The sequence below is a fragment of the Scaptodrosophila lebanonensis genome, unplaced genomic scaffold (assembly GCF_003285725.1).
Source record: "Scaptodrosophila lebanonensis strain 11010-0011.00,11010-0021.00 unplaced genomic scaffold, SlebRS2 tig00000053-arrow-pilon, whole genome shotgun sequence".
In the NCBI taxonomy this organism is placed as follows: Eukaryota; Metazoa; Arthropoda; class Insecta; order Diptera; family Drosophilidae; genus Scaptodrosophila; species Scaptodrosophila lebanonensis.
The window spans coordinates 1010483-1028069 of NW_022060548.1; the positions used below are offsets into that span (position 1 = coordinate 1010483).

The 17587-nt window shown below is 41.8% G+C and overlaps 6 protein-coding genes across 8 annotated transcripts; 4 read left to right on the forward strand and 2 right to left on the reverse strand.

Annotated features, from left to right (window-relative positions):
* Positions 1-445: 445 nt before the first annotated feature.
* LOC115624133 (ubiquitin-associated protein 1) lies at positions 446-2600 on the forward strand. The gene is made up of 2 exons (XM_030518729.1): positions 446-1933; positions 2411-2600. Exons 1-2 carry the CDS (start codon positions 551-553, stop codon positions 2534-2536), a joined length of 1509 nt encoding a protein of 502 aa, XP_030374589.1. The 5' UTR covers positions 446-550; the 3' UTR covers positions 2537-2600.
* Positions 2601-2677: 77 nt separating this feature from the next.
* On the reverse strand, positions 2678-4719 carry LOC115624134. The gene is made up of 3 exons (XM_030518730.1): positions 4504-4719; positions 4008-4424; positions 2678-3946 (listed from the first exon to the last, which is right to left on the reverse strand). The coding sequence occupies exons 1-3, from the start codon at positions 4649-4651 to the stop codon at positions 3285-3287; spliced, it is 1227 nt and encodes a 408-aa protein (XP_030374590.1). The 5' UTR covers positions 4652-4719; the 3' UTR covers positions 2678-3284.
* A 330-nt stretch (positions 4720-5049) lies between these two features.
* Positions 5050-6618, forward strand: LOC115624314 (2-oxoisovalerate dehydrogenase subunit beta, mitochondrial). Its single transcript, XM_030518943.1, has 3 exons — positions 5050-5900; positions 5968-6060; positions 6222-6618. The coding sequence occupies exons 1-3, from the start codon at positions 5079-5081 to the stop codon at positions 6447-6449; spliced, it is 1143 nt and encodes a 380-aa protein (XP_030374803.1). The 5' UTR covers positions 5050-5078; the 3' UTR covers positions 6450-6618.
* Positions 6619-6728: 110 nt separating this feature from the next.
* On the reverse strand, positions 6729-10211 carry LOC115624311 (inhibitor of nuclear factor kappa-B kinase subunit beta). Of its 2 annotated transcripts, XM_030518935.1 has the most exons (5): positions 10072-10211; positions 9558-9805; positions 8259-9488; positions 7366-7952; positions 6729-7294 (listed from the first exon to the last, which is right to left on the reverse strand). In XM_030518935.1, the coding sequence occupies exons 1-5, from the start codon at positions 10181-10183 to the stop codon at positions 7267-7269; spliced, it is 2205 nt and encodes a 734-aa protein (XP_030374795.1). In that variant the 5' UTR covers positions 10184-10211; the 3' UTR covers positions 6729-7266. The 2 variants fall into 2 exon arrangements, with proteins under 2 accessions (XP_030374795.1, XP_030374796.1); XM_030518936.1 differs by lacking the exon at positions 6729-7294 and having other exon boundaries at positions 7933-7972.
* A 36-nt stretch (positions 10212-10247) lies between these two features.
* On the forward strand, positions 10248-10976 carry LOC115624315 (acylphosphatase-1). The gene is made up of 4 exons (XM_030518944.1): positions 10248-10497; positions 10550-10566; positions 10628-10737; positions 10828-10976. Exons 1-4 carry the CDS (start codon positions 10374-10376, stop codon positions 10940-10942), a joined length of 366 nt encoding a protein of 121 aa, XP_030374804.1. The 5' UTR covers positions 10248-10373; the 3' UTR covers positions 10943-10976.
* A 139-nt stretch (positions 10977-11115) lies between these two features.
* Positions 11116-17578, forward strand: LOC115624310 (dipeptidyl peptidase 9). 2 transcript variants are annotated; one of them, XM_030518934.1, is made up of 9 exons: positions 11116-12180; positions 12250-12871; positions 12929-13172; positions 13566-14125; positions 14628-15243; positions 16022-16333; positions 16400-16622; positions 16928-17120; positions 17185-17578. In XM_030518934.1, the coding sequence occupies exons 1-9, from the start codon at positions 11787-11789 to the stop codon at positions 17384-17386; spliced, it is 3366 nt and encodes a 1121-aa protein (XP_030374794.1). In that variant the 5' UTR covers positions 11116-11786; the 3' UTR covers positions 17387-17578. The 2 variants fall into 2 exon arrangements, with proteins under 2 accessions (XP_030374794.1, XP_030374793.1); XM_030518933.1 differs by having other exon boundaries at positions 11116-12871.
* The last annotated feature ends 9 nt before the right edge of the window (positions 17579-17587 follow it).

A 17587-nucleotide genomic window follows, 5' to 3' on the forward strand; every position in this document is an offset into this window, starting at 1 on the left:
GATAGTTAATGGAGCAATGATATGGCCGTCGCTAGAAGAGATTTTAATAGTTTTATGATTATGCAGATTACAAATTATTTTTATTAATAATTATTCGTAATTCAAATATTCAAACATATTGAATATATTTGAGGAGGCATCACTATAAAGATAATATAATAATATTTGGAATCAAACTGGAAACTGAGGATGTTGAGTGTTCACATTGCTTAATTTTTATGAACAGCTGTTCAACAAAAGGAGTTACAAATGTTAATCAAATTCAAGAATCCCACTAATATACTAAGTAATTTACAATTTCCTATAGGTCTTCTTTAAAATGATCAAGATTAAGTCATCTCGGTCTAACATTTAAATAAATATTCTCCGTCTCATACGGCGCCATAGCCATATGATGTATCGATAAGCGGTTCGCAGTTTAGTTCGCGAAACCGGTTCATTTATGCAAAAACAAAAGAGGGGTCGAAGGAAAAAGCGTAGTAACAAAGTGCGTTGCTAAATTAATTAATAAAATTCGCCGTGTGTGCGCATTTTGGTGGCGAAAAATAACATGGAAAATGTGCCCGTAAAAATAGTTGAACGTTACAAACCACCGCCGCCCGTCTACCAATTGCCACAGACCGTTGTCAACCGATTGCAACAATACAGTGAGAACTATTATGACGAACATCCAGACTACCAATATGACTTCCAGCTGGAGCGCGATGTGCTTAGCAAAGCGCAACGTTGGCGTCAGTTGCGGCACCAGCAGCAGGAGGAACGTCACCAGCGTCAGGAGCGACGCAACCTTGCGTTCCAGCGGGCTATCGAGGCACAGCAAAAGGAAATGTTGGGCGCCGTCGAGTATCCGAGTGCAGCAGATCTGTCATCCGATAGCGAAGATGAAGAAACGTGTGGCGGTAAGGAAACCCAACTCAAAGAGGTGGCAGCAGCTACAGCAACAGCAACAACAACAGAAACGTCAATTAGTGGCAGTGAGTCACATGACGACAACAACAAACAAACGGCCGTGACCGTGGAACCAAAGTCAATAAACCCATATAGTTTCCATACAATTCTGCAGCCCACTGTGCTAAGCGGCGCGACAACGCAAGCGACAACCACAACGCTGCATAAACGCAACAGCTCGCTGAACTATGCAGATTTCGAATACAACATGAACTCCACGCCATTCGATATAATCGAGCTAAAAACCATCAACGACTTGGATGTGCTCGCCCAAGTGCTGCACAATACGCAGCTGAAGGCGCAGACTGTGGAGGGGGAAACGGAGGAGGCGGTGCCAGCAACCATAATAACGCAGTCAGATACCAAAGCCACTGACAATTACTCAGCAGACATTCCAGCCACCCAACCAGTGGAGACGCAACCTCAGGCTACGCCGAACTGTAACAATTATGCGCCACTCTATTCCCATGCAGCCACGCCCACATCGATGTCGTCGCCTTACACGCTGCCGCCTCTCCAGCAGCATCTCCAAGCTTATCAGATGGGCTACAACCAGCATTATTATTATCAGCCCCAGCTTTATAGCAATCAAAATTATCTAATGACTCAGCAACAGCCACAGCCACAGCCTTATGTCAATGGTTATGGCACGCCCACGCATCAGCCTCAGCCGCTTGCCTCCACACTCGTGTCGACCACATTGGCCGCTTCCGATGTGGATGCTGCACTCAAGTCCAAAAGCGTCCCAGATATTTTACGTGAGCTGAAGACGGAACTGCAGCCGGAGAAGCGACGTGCGCGCAACAACAGCCACAATTCGGAGCAGATGCACAATCCGGACAGTCTTCAGTCCCTGCCCCGCCTCAACGTCTTCAGTGAGCTGGCTGTGCCGGCCCAGAAACTCGCCCAAAGCATCAGTGGTATGGGATTCCCGCTGGAGCGTGTGGCCAAGGTTGTGAGCATTTGCGGAATTGACGATAAGAAGGTGAGACTGTGAAGAAATTTCAATCATTTTTATTATTCTTCCGCGCTCATCTACCCGTAGATTTTATTTCAAAGTGAACGTGATTTGTGAGCTTATATATAGTAGTTACATAGTTTCTGCATTGTTGGGAACGATCCTCCTCTATTCGATTCAGTTTTATGCTAAAGAATTGCCCAAACAAGGTATTATTGTCCTTTACTCCTCGATTAATCTTCATAGTAAACAAAAACGTATAGTTCCCAAGTTTTTCTTAGATATTTATATTTCAATTTTTCAAAATCTTCCCTTTAAAACCCTTTCCAAAACTAAACTAAAACCGAAGGGTTCCAGACTTTCTTAGATGCTGTTTTTTAGATAGACTTTCAAAATTGTTATATAACTAATGATTGGGGAAATCGTTAAGTTCCCAAGACTTTTCTATTAAAATGTTCTTTTAATTTGGAGCCCTCTTAATTATTTGTTTAATTTTCATTTCAGATAATCGAACATTTGATACCCTTAAGCGAGCTGGTGGATCTCGGTTTTGATGAAACAAAAATCTCGGCTGCGCTTTTGAAATTCAACAATAATAAGGATAAGGCGCTAGACTATTTAATTAACTAGTTCAATTTTTTGATATGGCATGAAACAATACACGCTCGTCATTATACACATAGCTATAAAGTTATCGTATTTTTATTATTTTTATTACCCCCTTCTGCAGGCTTCAGTGAAATGAAAGAGATAATACAGTACTAGCGTATATATGGGATATATATGTATATGTAGTTCGAAATCGGCTTTGTACAGTAGCTACCAAACGATAAATAATTTATGCACATTCATATATATTTATAAGTATAACTAGAAAGTAACTATGATTATACGAAGTTCAAGAACGGCGGGTTGCCAGCATTTATACATTTTTGGGGATCAAATTATAGAAGACATATGTGACTAAATTAAATTAGATGATATTCAAAAAAATGTATATTGCCATGTCCGTCCATCTGATTTGTTTTAATTGGTACTGTTTAAAAGCTATGGAGCTGAAAACCGGTACCGTTGCATTGGATTTCCTGTAATTGAAATCGATCAAGCTATTTGGATTTGAAATATTTCCCTCATATCTAAGAGTCTAAAAATGTTCTTTTAACACTTTTAAAAGTTAACAGCTCTATCTTTTTTTTTTATATTATTATTTTCTGATGCAGAACATTTCCTAATCAGAATTCACTTTTAAGACGAATTATATAGATCTCAATTAGCAGGCAGATAAAGCGATATCTGAGTTTTGAACCTAACGTGTCGAGCACTTCGCATAAACATAGCAGCTACAAAGAATAATAGGAGAGTATAAGAATCTAGGCAATCAGTTCATGCCGAGCATTAAAAGATTAATGGCATGCTCGACATTTCCGTCTGTCAGATTCAAATAATTGGCATTCTGACTGTGATTGATGAAACCCATGGCGGCCATTGTGCGCAGTTGTTCGGTGAATCTGTGGCGACGATAGATTCGTGGAAGAACATCGCTATCATCTCCAGCGGCGGCATCATCATCATCCAAGTCTTGCAAAGCTTCTGCCGCCGGCTGCTCCACAATGCCCTCCATATCCATGCGTTCGGCTCCTGCCGCTGTCGTTTGTGTGGGCTGGTGCTGCAAGGATTGAAAAGCACGTGCGAGCTCATTACGAAACAGTTCCGATGAAATGCCACTGCGATCTGTGCCTGCGCCTGCGGCAGCCGCACTGGAGGAAGCTGTGCTAGGAGCCGAAGTAGTCCGTGGGCGATCGCCAGTATGCAAGGCTTCATCCACATTCCGTTGCGCTATGTTCGAGAGAGAGTTGAAGGAGCCCATGGCTCCAGCCAATGCGTTTGCCAACTGTAGCCGACTAATCTGACGTATGTTGGCCAACTCATCCCGACGTGTAGCGGCTGTGGTGCTGCTGCCGCCACTGCTGCTGCTACCAGCCCCCAAGGAGTTCTCCTCCTCCGACGATGTGGTAGACTCCGACGCGGCTTGCTCTTGAACTGCAACGGCGAATAGAAGTGTTTAAGTAATGTGACTGTCTCGACGAACATCCTAACTTACAGTGTGTGGCCGAGCTGTTGCGGGCTAGCTCCTTGCGTATGGTCTCCACAATAAAGGGTGTTGCCTCACATATCAGGGGGTAATCCCGCACCAAACGCTGCACCACCTCGGGCTCATGGAGGGTATTAAACAACACCGAGTCGCGTATCAGGGCCTGAGCACCCAAATTGCGTCGGAATTCCGGATACTCAGCCAGTATCTTCTGAAGTATATTCACGCGGGATTGCACACTTATTTGCAAATGCGATGTCAACGAAAATAGCTCCTGTATGTGCTTTGTGTTTATTTCGGATGCGGGTGGCGGCACATAGGGCTCATAATTCTTCATTTTACGGAAACAATGGATCACTGCATTCGGTTTCATTGTGTCTCTCAGGACTTGAGAGTCATTGAGCAGCAGACCATTGTACAATATTTCTACAAAGGAATATATAAATACAAACATTTCAGCATAATTAAGTATGTATATACAATGAGTTTGCGGTTTTGTACTTACCTACGTCATTGGCGTATAGCTGCAATTTTAATTCCTTAATTATATATTCCTTCAAATACATCACATTCTTCTCTAAATCGATGTTGTGCAGAGGATAAACTCCATTCGTTTTACTTTTTATATGCACGCCCGCGAATAGAGTAGTCATTTTTAGAATTCTACCTCCGATTCGTAATAATTATTAATATAACAATTGAATGCGTCTCACTTTTAGTTGGCAAAAACAATAAGCACTTTTGAAATGAGCCAGTTCACAATTGCATTTGGTTATCGATTCAATGCTCGCTGGTGTAACGTAGAACCCAGCTTTTGTTTGGCATAAGCACTTCCTGCTATTGCATTTTCAAAGAAAACAAAAAGCCGTTAACTACGAAGCCGTTACTACGAATAGAAAATTCAGTATAAACATGATCAGTTTTTAAGTTTCGAGAATACATCAAAAGATTATTATAATTATTTTAAAAGCCAAGCAGATGTTTACGATCTGGCAACGATGGTCGGCACAACAGGTGAGCAGCTGATCCTCAACTCTACCTTACATAACATTGATAAGGGGAGGAATTGGTGTTTAATTCATGTTCGCGTGGGGTGTAAACTGCAGAAATATTCGCCAACACAACATGAAAGTGTCTGTCAATCTGGCCAGGGGCCTCTTCAATGCCCTAAAGACGGCACCCCCCGCACTGGCAAGATCGCATTTTACTTACTACCCCACAACGGCGACTTCGGATAAGGGGGATCTGCAGAAAATGAACATGTTTCAGGCCATAAACCAGGCCATGGATATAGCACTGGACGAGGATCCGTCTGCACTGCTGTTTGGCGAAGATGTTGGCTTTGGCGGCGTCTTCCGCTGCTCTATGAATCTCCGTGATAAATATGGAAAGCAGCGTGTGTTTAACACTCCGCTTTGCGAGCAGGGAATTGCCGGATTTGCGATTGGTGTAGCAAATGCGGGCGCCACGGCGATAGCGGAAATCCAGTTTGCCGACTATATATTTCCAGCTTTCGATCAGATCGTAAACGAGGCGGCCAAATATCGTTATAGAAGCGGTGGCATGTACGATTGCGGCTCGCTCACTATTCGCGCTCCATGCGGAGCAGTCGGACATGGTGCCCTCTATCACTCCCAAAGTCCGGAGGCGTATTTTGCCCACACACCTGGCCTCAAAGTCGTCATACCTCGTGGGCCAATCAAGGCTAAGGGCTTGCTGCTCGCCTGCATCAAAGATCCCAATCCCTGTATTGTTTTTGAACCCAAAACCCTATACCGGGCGGCTGTGGAGCAGGTCCCTACGGGCGTCTACACGTCAGAGCTGGGCAAAGCCGATATTTTACGTGAAGGCAATGACGTAACTCTAATCGGTTGGGGCACACAAGTCCATGTGCTGCTCGAGGTGATTACAATTGCAATTTCCTTTGACATGAGAATATATATATATAGCTAATCCACAACTCTTTTAGGTGGCTGATCTGGCGAAGAAGGAGCTAAATGTTGATTGTGAGGTCATCGACTTGGTATCCATTCTACCTTGGGATCGTGACACTGTTTGCAATGTAAGCGAATTCCTAACTCCATGAATTGTGTGGAATCTACAAGTATATTGTTAGATATTGGACTTTAGAAGTGGAACATTAGTGAAGCTCTAGATTCAAAAATTCAAATTTATTTTGAAAGGACTGATTAATTTATTTACATATTTATCATTCATTTTCAGAGTGCCAGCAAAACTGGACGCGTTGTTGTGGCCCATGAAGCGCCCTACACTCAAGGCTTTGGCTCCGAACTGGCAGCTTATATACAAGAGAAGTGCTTTCTGCGCCTGGAGGCACCAGTTAAGAGAGTCACTGGCTGGGATACGCCATTCCCCCATGTCTTCGAACCCTTCTACTTACCGGACAAACATCGCTGTCTGGCTGCTGTCAAAGATATTGTCAATTATTGATGAGCTGTGAATTTGGATTGATTTAAACGAAACGGATGCATTTATCTACGGACTTTACTTTTAACTCCTAAGGTGTACAATTTTAACGGGCTTTTCACCACATTATGCGGGGAAACCAATAAAATGCTGGGCATAGAAAATTTGTTTTCAAATATAATTCAATGTTGAAGAGAGTGTTTATATTTTATACAATGGGGAACTACTTAAACAACAATTAAAAACTAATATAAGATATCTATGTATGTATTTTGGGAGTTCCAGCCAAACCATTTAGACTGGATTTTGTTCCTTGTTTGCTTCCCTGTTGTTCTGAAACTTGCTTATTCCTCTCTAACTCCCGCAGCTCGTCGGTAATATATGGAGAAAAGGCGGATCCGAAGAATACAAAGTATATTCTGTCTCAGTTTTTATTTATGTTAAAAATAAATTCAAATAATGTCCAACAAATAATAAATAACGTAAAAATATAACATGTAATATTTATTCTTCTTGAATCTTTCGAAGAATATGTTCAACAAAATCATTGATCATAGCTGGCATGCAACGTATTCAAAGGCGCATACTTTAACAGATAAGTAAAAATATTAGAAATAATTATAAAATACTCTTAACGAATTATGAATGTCATAAAAAGGCTCAATATCTAATTATATACGAGTAGTTTAAAAAATTGTTATGTTTTCTTTGGTTTTGGAAAAAACGTGAAATTAACCAATTTATGACTAATTTTTTAGAAAGGACGCCAATATATGGCAATGATCCCTGTTTGCTGACTCCTAACTCTAAAAGAAATATTCTATATCAATTGGTGCTTGCTTTAGTCAGTTTCCATTTCTTTTACCAAACTGAAAATTACATAAAATCAAAAAATAAATTCCTTTCGATGGACATGGATGGATTCGATTTGTATACTTACAGATCTTTCAATTTGAGCGCAGAATCAATCAAAGAAGGCGTCTGTGGATCAAAGAAAGTGGGAATCTCACCCCTAGAATCATCCAAAGTGAGGGATCCCATTGTGTGATTCAATTCTGCGATTGAGGCGCGTCTGGAATTGTCGGCGGCGTTCTTCCACACTTCCAATTGAAGTGCCATGAATTGGTTTTCCATATCTGGCCACTTGTTCTTTATCATTTGGATGGTATAACTTATTTTTATGGTTTGTCGGTACAACTCGAAGGTGCTTTCGCGCAAGTATTTTACAGATTGATTGTTAAGAGCCTCATTACGTTCTTCGGCAAATGCGATAAGAATTTCACGAAACTCCACCACCTTCAGTTCGTAGCTCCTCAAATATGTGGCACGAAACTTCTCCACCTTATAAAGATCCTGATTGATCATTTTATCACATATTTTGTCATCGACGTGTTTGCGCACGTCTCGCAGCACCGATTCAAAGCGTGCGATGATTCTATCGATGGAATCACGTATCACATTCCAAGCGGATGAGAAATTCACCCATTTCGTTTCCCAATTCGACAGTCCAGGCGCATTGTTTTGATACTGAAAACTCAAAAAATTAGCTACGAATGGAAGAATAATGTCTTTATTAAATGGAAATTGTATGTTTAAACAATTTTCCAATTATATATTCCCATTTAAATCAAATGTGTTGAAGCATTTACATTTGGAATCGTTTTTCCAATTTGTACAAGAGGGATTTTTTCCCGAAATAAATAGGATCTGATATTTATGTTTATAATTTGGGCGATTTCGAATTTTGTCCGTATTCGGAAACGGGTAAAAGTTTAAATAGGAATAAAAAGAAATAAGGAGGATCTATCTAGCTTTATAACAAATACAACTTACCATCTTTAAAAAAAACTCATGTCCGGCATTTTGCAATGCACGGAAATAATCTATAGCACCCATAAATTTCAGCTTCTGGGCATTCAGCGCTTCAATGTGCGGCTTAAAGGTGAGCAGAGCATCCTCCAGTGTCAGGACGTGGTCCCTTAAGGACAGCAAAAGCATTTTAAATTTCCTCTGCTCCTCGCTGAGCAGAAAATTAACCTCAAGAGCCAATTGTTTGGACATCCAGGTTTCTAGGCGCTTTGCCGTCGGGGGCATAAACAGGCGCATCAGCGGTGTGAGGTTCGGCTCCGGGAAATTATAGGTGCCATTTAAATCTAAGACATAGATCATTACGGGCGGTATGGAACTACGGGACCTACCACTAGTATCTTGCCAATGGTCCACAAACAGATCAGCGGGACGTGTCTGTTCTGTAATACGTTTATGGGGATGCCCCGTGGGCAGCAATAATACCACAGATTCCTGCGCAATGCCAGTGTCCCGGGCAATTAGATGCTGCAAATCCGATATGGTTGCGAGCTGTGGTGTTATTTCATAGGCCAAGCACTTATAGCTGCATGCTGCGAACACTGTCAGGACCTTGCAATCAAGCAGCTTGTCAAGTTCGGCGAATATTGCTGGCGTTTGTACCTCATCAGTTACCGGCTTTTCATCGTCGTTGTGGAACGTGCCACGCGTTTGGTATTTGGCATCTAGAGCGGATCTAAGCCAGTAGGTCATTTTTTTTGCTCTGACTTCGGTTAAGTGCCGTTCTTTGGGCAATTCATTATGAAATATAAAACTTTCGGACGTCGAATCCGGATCCTGTGATATTGAAATGCATTCGCGTGGTTTTTTGCCTACGTTAACTATGATGTTGAAGTGACTGGAGTGGGGTATGAAGGGCAAGCGGCCGCAACAGAGTTCAAAAGCAATTATGCCCATAGACCAGTAGTCTACTTTGTTATTGTACCGCCCCGTATCGACAACTTCAGGCGCATAATAATGAATGGTGCCAACAACGCTTTGTTGCAATGTCTTCAAGTTTTGATTGTGGCGGGCCAAACCAAAATCGGTTAATTTATATTGCCTTTTCCCATTATCACCTCGGTGTAGTACAATGTTATCCGGCTTAAGGTCACGATGGCAGATACTGTAGCGCCTGTGTAAATATTCGAGAGCCAAACGTAGCGACCGAAGGATTTCTCGCACCTCAAACTCGCTTAAGCCATTCGCATTCTCCGGCTATTGTAAAGTAATAATAAAATGGGTAACAAAGCAACAACAGCATAAATAGGCACTTCAGGACTTTACCTGTTGAAGAAGTCGTCGCACATCTCCACCATTGCAATATTCCATGACAATTACAGGCAAATCGTGGCCATGGTTACTGTTCAGATAGTTCATGAATGCAGGATCTGTGTCGTCCAGGAAAATGCCACGAACTATGTACGGCATTTCCGTAAGGTTTCGTGTCCAATTGTATTCTTGACGCCAGCGATCAAAGAGCTTACACCGCTCGTCAGTGCTCAAGGAGGAGCCATCTTTGAGGCGTTTCGTGGCTTAAAGTTAAGGAATTTGATTTATATTTCCCATATGTTAAGTATGTTTTGTAATCTTTTTTGCTTTTTCCTGTCATACGTATTTATTGATTGTTTATAAATTTTGATATCAATTGCTTGCATCAGCCAAAATTCTAGGAAATTCAATTCATATGTATGTACATATGTATGAACTCAAAATCGCACACACACACATACACACAAGTCCATGTGTGTACGTGCCTACAATGTTGAATTGAAAAATACTTGTTCTGGAGACAACATACCAATCTCCTGGCCGGTTTGGCTATTGCGCCAGTGCAATACCTCGCCAAATCCTCCTTGGCCCAACTTCTTTAGAATCATCCAGTTACCATAATTCTTAAGTGACGCCGGCATCTTTATTATGTATTTCTACTTTCTAAACCGACCGAAACAAATCTTGTGCGCACTTACTCTCCATACTTGCGCGGCAGGTTTATTAATAAACACATTCGATAACTCATAGGGTGTATATTCAATTGCTGTATGCTATGAAAGTGCAACGATAACAATTATTATATTGTGACAGTCACAGAAAAGGGACATTATGGACAAGATGGGAAATAATTCCTCATCGCTGCCAACTGAAAGAAAATCTGGTGAAGATGAACACGAATCTGGCGCAGTTGCTGTGCAGAGCTGCGAGTTTGAAGTTTTTGGCATTGTGCAAGGTATAGATGACATAAATAATTATGATAAACTAATCATTTTCATATTTTTTAGGCGTCTCATTTCGCATGGTAAATGCCGGGCTCGCAATTTATATTTGTCAATGTACTAATTATAAATATTTGCATACAGTATACGCAGCGCAAGGCACAGTCTCTAGGCATTCGGGGCTGGTGTATGAATACATCTGATGGAACTGTAAAGGGCGAAATTCAAGGCAACTCAAATGCTATGCATGAAATGTAAGCATACATATGTACATACATACATAATTGTATATACATATGTTCTTGTGTACATTTGTACTAACCAAATAAAATTTTGATTTATAGGAAATTGTGGCTCGAACGTACCGGCAGCCCCACAAGCCGTATAGACAAGTGCGTTTTTGGAGAAACCGCAGAATTACCTCAATATACACATGAAGAATTTACTATAAAGGTATAAATATGTTAATAAATGTTAACCGTTATTAAGTAAACTTGTACGAGTGTGGCCCTATCTTGTTTTTGGTGGGAGAGCAACAAGAAAAAAGGAGGAAACTAGTGGCAGCACAGTTTAGTCTTAGCACAGTCTGGCCACATCAAATTTTATGTTTCTGCTGCTGCCAAGACAAACAAATAAAAGCAATATATTTCGATCGTTTCGTTTGCGGCCGTATATAATAAAACTTTAAATTAGAATTGTGGTTTAACTTCCGTGCACGTGCGCTTGAAATTTTTGAGCGCGTCACGCTTTCACTTTCTCCTACAGAGAAGATAAAAAACAACAACAATTACAATAGACGACCGACCACGACGAAGAAGAGCAACACACAGAAAAGCCGAGCGCGAGGCTGGTAAGCAAGCATGAGTGGAGAAAATAGCAGACAAGCAGAAACGGACGACAACAGTAGCAACAACAACAGTAAGAAGAACAAGAGCAACTGGACAAAGAACACGGCGAAATTTGTTTAAAAATAGTATTTAAAATCTTTATGAAAAGAAATTGTAATAAATGCAGGCGCAACAACAATAGTACTGACCACGACCACAAATGAGCGCGACGCAACAGCAACAACAAATACAACTGGAAATTAACCCGAAAGCATCGGCAGCGACGTGTGTGTGTGCGCTTGTTTGCGTTGGAACGCACAAATTATAATTTAGGTCAAATGCGTGTTGAAGAAGCCAGAACACGAGCCAGCATTTGGAAATTCAATTGACAATTGCAGAACCAAGACTAGAAGTACACATCAAATTGCGATTGCGTTGCAAACTCATAAAATCTCTATGCCAGGATAACGCACAACATGGACAACACCCAACCGCAACAACAGTCGTCTCGAAATCGCCTGCCCTCCGCCTCATCAGCAGCACCATCAGCAGGCAGCCCACCATTGAGCGCTAGTCTAGGCGGCGGTCCCAATGCCACAGCAGCTAGCAGCATTTTGGGAGCTGAGACCACATCTAATAGTCCGCATCAGCAGCACAGTCGACCTGGCAATATCGGACATCAGCGTAGCCATAGCATAACAAATACCGCCGCTACATCCCTTGCAAATCTCATAGACGGCTTTACGGCGCGTGTGGCCAGCACAGCGGTTAGTGTGGCCGGCGGTGGCATCTTGGATCGCAGCCACAGTGCCGCCAGCACGCCCAGCTCAACGACATCCGGTGGTCTGGCGAGCATTGGCATTGGTCCCGGTTCGATAGCTAGTTTAACGAGCATTGGCTCACTGGGCACCACAGCTAATGCATTTTACTCCTCAATAGGCAGTGCTCTCAATTCGATAACATCACCCATTACGGCAGCAGCTGCCGCTGCTACTGCCACAACCACTGAGGTGGTTGTAGCCGCCGCCTCTGCCATCACAAATCACCTCAGCTCGCCCACCAGCGGCTCCCCGCCCCATGGTCTCGGGGATGATGACGATGACTGCGATGATTGCGAAGACGATGACGAGGATGGTGTGGACAATGATGGTCACATTGCGGCGCCAACTCCCAAAAAAACCTGGGCTGAGAACAAAACCGTTGTTCAAGAGATGCGCAAACAATTGTCCAATTTGTCCACTATGGTGCCAACAAATGTGGAATTTCGCAACTTATCAGATGGTCGAGCGCGTTGCTATTTCCTTAGCACTCCCCCGCAAACGTGGGAGACAACATTGCTCTTCATTGACATCAACTTGAGACAGCGCAATGAGCAGCAGCTTCTCGTTCAGGAATTGGGGCATGTCGAGACAATTGGCGGCGATGGCACTGGATCAAATGCAGCAACAACAACAACAACGAACATGCACTCTGGCGCCAGCTCGCCAACGCCAAGCTCCTCGGCTACACCTTCGTTTCATTTTGGTGGCGGCCTCGGACAACCGCGACTGCACAAGCCAAGGTAATGCAATTTTTAGTGTCTGATTAAAACGAACCTGAAATTTTCGTTAAACCATAGACTACCCTGGCATCCGGTACTGCAACAGCCAATACCGAGCGCCACAATCACCAGCAGCAGCAGCAGTGGTGGCAGCAACAGCAGCGGTTCTAGCAATCCCTATGCACGTGAATTCCAACTACTGCAGGAGCGCAAACGCCTCCCCACCTGGGGCATTACCTCCTATGAGTTGCACAAGCCTAGTGGCAAGATTGTGTTCCCCTGTTTCAATGACTTGTATCAATGCCTGGACACGGGCTATAATGTAAGTGCATTTTCAAGACAAACCAAAACACAATCGTACTATCCTATAGATTATTAAGTAAAATGAAGTTGACTGTCATCCCAAATGTTAGAGTAGAAAGCGTATGATATGTCTAAACTGGATCAGTGTTAAGATAGATTCTCAATGGAAAGCAGCTAGAATGAAACAAATTATAGCTAATACTAAGAAACAATACTTTTTTATTATTAATATTTTATCATTATTCAAAAAATTACTGCCGTACTTTAAAGGGCATGCTATCTTTAAATCATTACCATTACACATTTAATTAAAAATCAAAATGTTTATTATTCTGTACGCTTTTTAACAAGATTCGTTCTAATGTCTTCTACATGTAATGCTGTGATCTTCTGACTATTTTCTATCTTTCAGACGGGTCTACTATTTCCCACACAGCTGCGCACATGTCCTCAGTGGGCCGCACTGGACCCGCAAATATGTCCGCAGAACTCCGATCTGATTGCCTACATCAGTGACTGTGATATTTGGGTGACGCACACGCTCAGCGGCAACGAGAAGCGTTTGACTTTCACGAGCAGTGGTCGTCGGACGTATGCGGATGATGCCCTCAGTGCCGGCGTTCCCTCGTATGTCATGCAGGAAGAATTCAGTCGGTATCAAGGATACTGGTGGCAGCCGCACTCAGAAGATGGCATCTATCGCATTGTGTACGAAGAGGTGGACGAAACAGATGTATCCCTGTATACGTTTCCATCATCATCGACGGCTGTGCCGGGCGAGGTAGATGAGTATCGATTTCCACGTTCTGGCACCACCAATGCCAAGTCTAAGCTCAAAATGGTGCAATTCGTGCTGAACGAAGCATTGCAAATTAGTGAGATCTGTACCAAGGATTTGCCTTACTCCCTGCTCGCTGTTTTCCCATGGCTGGAATATATAGTGCGAGTCGGCTGGACGCCGGATGCCAATTAGTAAGTATTATAATGAGCTCAAAATGTTTACCACATTTGATGTATGCTTGTTTTGGTTGTTAAGTTCAATTTTCCCCCACAACTTATCACTAATGGCAAATTTTTGCATGCCTTGTATGTTTCTAAATCTCTAAAAGGGGGTATGATGCTGTTGTCGTCCAAACTTGAAAGTTTGCTTTAACTTTTTTCTAACGCTAACTCAAGCCAACTTTAAGATGTTCTGTATCTTGTTTTATATACTTAAAAATGAGCTAAATCGGTCTATTTTATGATATATCTGTCATAGGAACGATCAACAAAAGTTATTATAAGTAGTAGTTTTAACATTATAACATATGCTTAAATGTTAATTGAAGACTACATCATATAGCCCCCAAATTTGTTGTTTGTATTTATTATTTAAAAGCGGAAGATGAAAGATTATATATACATACATATATTTTACGCATATTCTTATTTCTTCTCATATATAGTATTTATATCCCACATTCGTTTCTTTCAGTGTGTGGCTGCAGGGTCTGGATCGTAAGCAGCAACGTTTGGACGTGCTGCTCATACCGCTGGACAACTTTTGCGAGTCTTACAGCAGTCAGGTGTCCACACCCACAGACTCGATCGGGGACCACAGCTGGCGCAGTCCCTACAATCGCACCATAACGCCACTGCAGGTCATCTATACAGAGCATTCGGAGAGCTGGATAAATGTGCATGATTTACTTTATTTTCTGGAGTTCACAGACCGTACGGTCACATATGTCTGGGCCTCCGAGGAGACGGGCTTCAGGCATTTGTACTTGGTTACCTCCAGTCTGCTGTTTACGCACGTCAATGGCTGTCAGCAGGACGTAGGATCGGCAGCTCAACAGCAATCACAGCCCTCTTTTCTGGAACCGGCAGCGTTGCAACCGCGCATTGTTAATAAAGTGGCACTCACATCCGGCGAATGGGAGGTGTTGGCACGCAGTCTTTGGGTGGATAAACCGAAACAGCTAGTCTACTTTGTAGGACTGCGTGATACGCCGCTGGAAAAGCATTTGTATGTGGTCAGTTTGCAGCGGCCAGAGCACATACGTCTGCTCACCGAACCAGGCTACTCGTATCTGGTGGAATTTGATGATGTAAGCAAAAACTTCAACACAGTTTTAGAATATAAGGAATGCGTGGAATTTCGAAGCTTAAAAGGGTGAACTTGACCCTAGATAACAGTAACAGGCAGAAGGAGTAGGAGACTTCATATATAGACATGTTTAACTCTCCGTACATCTGTAGGAACACTGACAAGTTTGAAACTAAGCTTGCTAGGAATACGAAACTTTATACGGAGTGTTTTCTTTCACAATTCAGTTTTGGAAGAGTAACTTCTTGTTATGAATATTACTTGAAGTTTCTTTTGTTTTCATTACTACGCTGAGTCTACAATTTCAACAATTAAGTATTTTAATTCTGAAGCAGGTCAAGAAGAGCTTATATTAGTTTTATATACTTTTGAAATCTATAACTTTCTTACAAAAATCGAATTTAAATTTCAAATTAGTTTTCGTGGTGCAGAAAACTGTATCACAGTCTACAACTTTTAGTAATTTTAATTAAAATTTATTTATATTCAAAATTCATAATAACTTTCGTATAAAAATCGACGAATTAGCAAGAAAATTTTTAAGCCAAAATCTAGACTGCTTCTGTTTAATGTTGAAAAGTAAATTCCAAATTAATTTTCCTAGAACTCTTAGTAATTTTAATTGAAAGATTTATTATTGACATATTTTTAAAATTCAACAGCTTTCTTACAAAAATCGACAAATTAGCTAGCAAATTAGAAAGTCTAATAACCTTAATCTTACAAATTCTCATTTAAAAGTATATCGTTTCACAATCTCCCTTTCTTCATTTCTTTAGCAATGCCATCTGATGCTGTTGGTCTATTGTAATATCCAGCGTCTGCCCAGCTGTAAGGTGATGCGTGTAACGCAAACATGCCAGAATGGCGGCGTCAATGGCATTCAAATCTCATTGGTGGGCTATTTGCATGAGGGGGGGAAGCCGGAGCCACAGTATTGTCCGCAAATATTTCGACCACAACTGCCATCTGGTGAAATAGTCTATGCCATGGTGTTCAAGCCGCATAATTTTCAGTTGGGTGTCAAGTATCCGACTGTTCTGAATGTCTACGGCGGACCCGAGGTCCAAACGGTCAACAATACGTTCAAGGTAATTGGTTGTCTATAATACTGTATCATCATCTAATTTATACTACATTTTTCTGCGATTTTCCAGGGAAAACATCAGCTGCGCATGCACATGCTGGCCGCCCAGGGCTATTGTGTCGTCTGCATTGATTCCCGTGGCTCCCGACATCGGGGCATACGCTTTGAGAGTCATATACGCGGGCGCATGGGTCAAGTAGAACTAACAGACCAAGTGGATGCCCTGCGCATACTGGCCGATCAGTTGGGATACATTGACATGGAACGAGTTGCCATACATGGCTGGTCCTATGGTGAGCTTGATTACGAATAAATAAATTAGTCATAGTATTTAAATATATATCCATAAACTGGGAGTTATATAAAAAAAAATCTGAGAATTTTGTAAAAGAGCCGAATTCCATAAAATATCTTTGTTTTCCATTTCAAGGAATGCTTTCCGTTTAAATTGAAGTTAAATAGCCCCAGTATTTTACCAATTTGAAATACAAATTCCCTTTGAAAACCAGAGACTCATAAAGCTTTTATCTATCTTTTATTTAACTATATGCGTAATCTGTCATTTGTTTATGATCTGTCTTTTGTTTATAATTTACAGGCGGCTACCTCAGCCTAATGGGTTTGGTGCAGTATCCGGAAATCTTTAAGGTGGCCATTGCAGGCGCTCCAGTTACGAATTGGGAGTATTACGACACTGGCTATACGGAACGATATATGGATTTGCCGCAGCATAACGAGGCCGGCTATACGGCGGGCTCAGTGCTCAATTACGTGCAATCGTTTCCCGAGGAGTAAGTACATTGCTTGTCCCCCGAATATGTTCACAATTTTCATTAAATATTGGACTTATTGCAGGGATAATCGTTTGCTGCTCATACACGGGCTCATCGATGAGAACGTGCACTTCTATCATACGTCGCAGCTGATCAGCGCCCTGAATAAGGCTAATAAGCCGTATTCGTTGCATATATTCCCCGAGGAGCGGCATTCGTTGCGAAATTTGGAATCGAATAAAAACTACGAAACGAAATTACTATCCTTCTTGCAAAACTTATGAGATTCGTAAAAATGGCACAATACATTATCCTTGCATACATACACACACACACAGCGCTAGTTTATCGTTTGTCGTCGTCCTGTTAGTGTTTTTATATAAAACCCGAACCCACATATAGCGCCCCATGATATCAATAATTGCATATATGTCTATATATATTATTGTAATAAAATTCACATAAAATTTGCAAAAGTTTTAAGT

Excerpts from the sequence above, each read along its gene's own strand:
- LOC115624133 (XM_030518729.1), top strand. The coding sequence starts at position 551 with ATGGAAAATGTGCCCGTAAAAATAGTTGAACGTTACAAACCACCGCCG. Across the intron at positions 1,934-2,410 it reads GCGGAATTGACGATAAGAAG|ATAATCGAACATTTGATACC; the intron begins GTGAGACTGTGA and ends TTTTCATTTCAG.
- LOC115624134 (XM_030518730.1), bottom strand. The coding sequence starts at position 4,651 with ATGACTACTCTATTCGCGGGCGTGCATATAAAAAGTAAAACGAATGGA. Across the intron at positions 4,425-4,503 it reads GCTATACGCCAATGACGTAG|AAATATTGTACAATGGTCTG; the intron begins GTAAGTACAAAA and ends ATTCCTTTGTAG. Across the intron at positions 3,947-4,007 it reads CAACAGCTCGGCCACACACT|TTCAAGAGCAAGCCGCGTCG; the intron begins GTAAGTTAGGAT and ends TCGCCGTTGCAG.
- LOC115624314 (XM_030518943.1), top strand. The coding sequence starts at position 5,079 with ATGTTCGCGTGGGGTGTAAACTGCAGAAATATTCGCCAACACAACATG. Across the intron at positions 5,901-5,967 it reads AAGTCCATGTGCTGCTCGAG|GTGGCTGATCTGGCGAAGAA; the intron begins GTGATTACAATT and ends CAACTCTTTTAG. Across the intron at positions 6,061-6,221 it reads ATCGTGACACTGTTTGCAAT|AGTGCCAGCAAAACTGGACG; the intron begins GTAAGCGAATTC and ends ATTCATTTTCAG.
- LOC115624311 (XM_030518935.1), bottom strand. The coding sequence starts at position 10,183 with ATGCCGGCGTCACTTAAGAATTATGGTAACTGGATGATTCTAAAGAAG. Across the intron at positions 9,489-9,557 it reads TGCGACGACTTCTTCAACAG|CCGGAGAATGCGAATGGCTT; the intron begins GTAAAGTCCTGA and ends ACTTTACAATAG. Across the intron at positions 7,953-8,258 it reads ATGAGTTTTTTTTAAAGATG|TATCAAAACAATGCGCCTGG; the intron begins GTAAGTTGTATT and ends TTGAGTTTTCAG.
- LOC115624315 (XM_030518944.1), top strand. The coding sequence starts at position 10,374 with ATGGACAAGATGGGAAATAATTCCTCATCGCTGCCAACTGAAAGAAAA. Across the intron at positions 10,738-10,827 it reads TCAAATGCTATGCATGAAAT|GAAATTGTGGCTCGAACGTA; the intron begins GTAAGCATACAT and ends TTTGATTTATAG.
- LOC115624310 (XM_030518933.1), top strand. The coding sequence starts at position 11,787 with ATGGACAACACCCAACCGCAACAACAGTCGTCTCGAAATCGCCTGCCC. Across the intron at positions 13,173-13,565 it reads GCCTGGACACGGGCTATAAT|ACGGGTCTACTATTTCCCAC; the intron begins GTAAGTGCATTT and ends TCTATCTTTCAG. Across the intron at positions 16,623-16,927 it reads CATACATGGCTGGTCCTATG|GCGGCTACCTCAGCCTAATG; the intron begins GTGAGCTTGATT and ends TATAATTTACAG.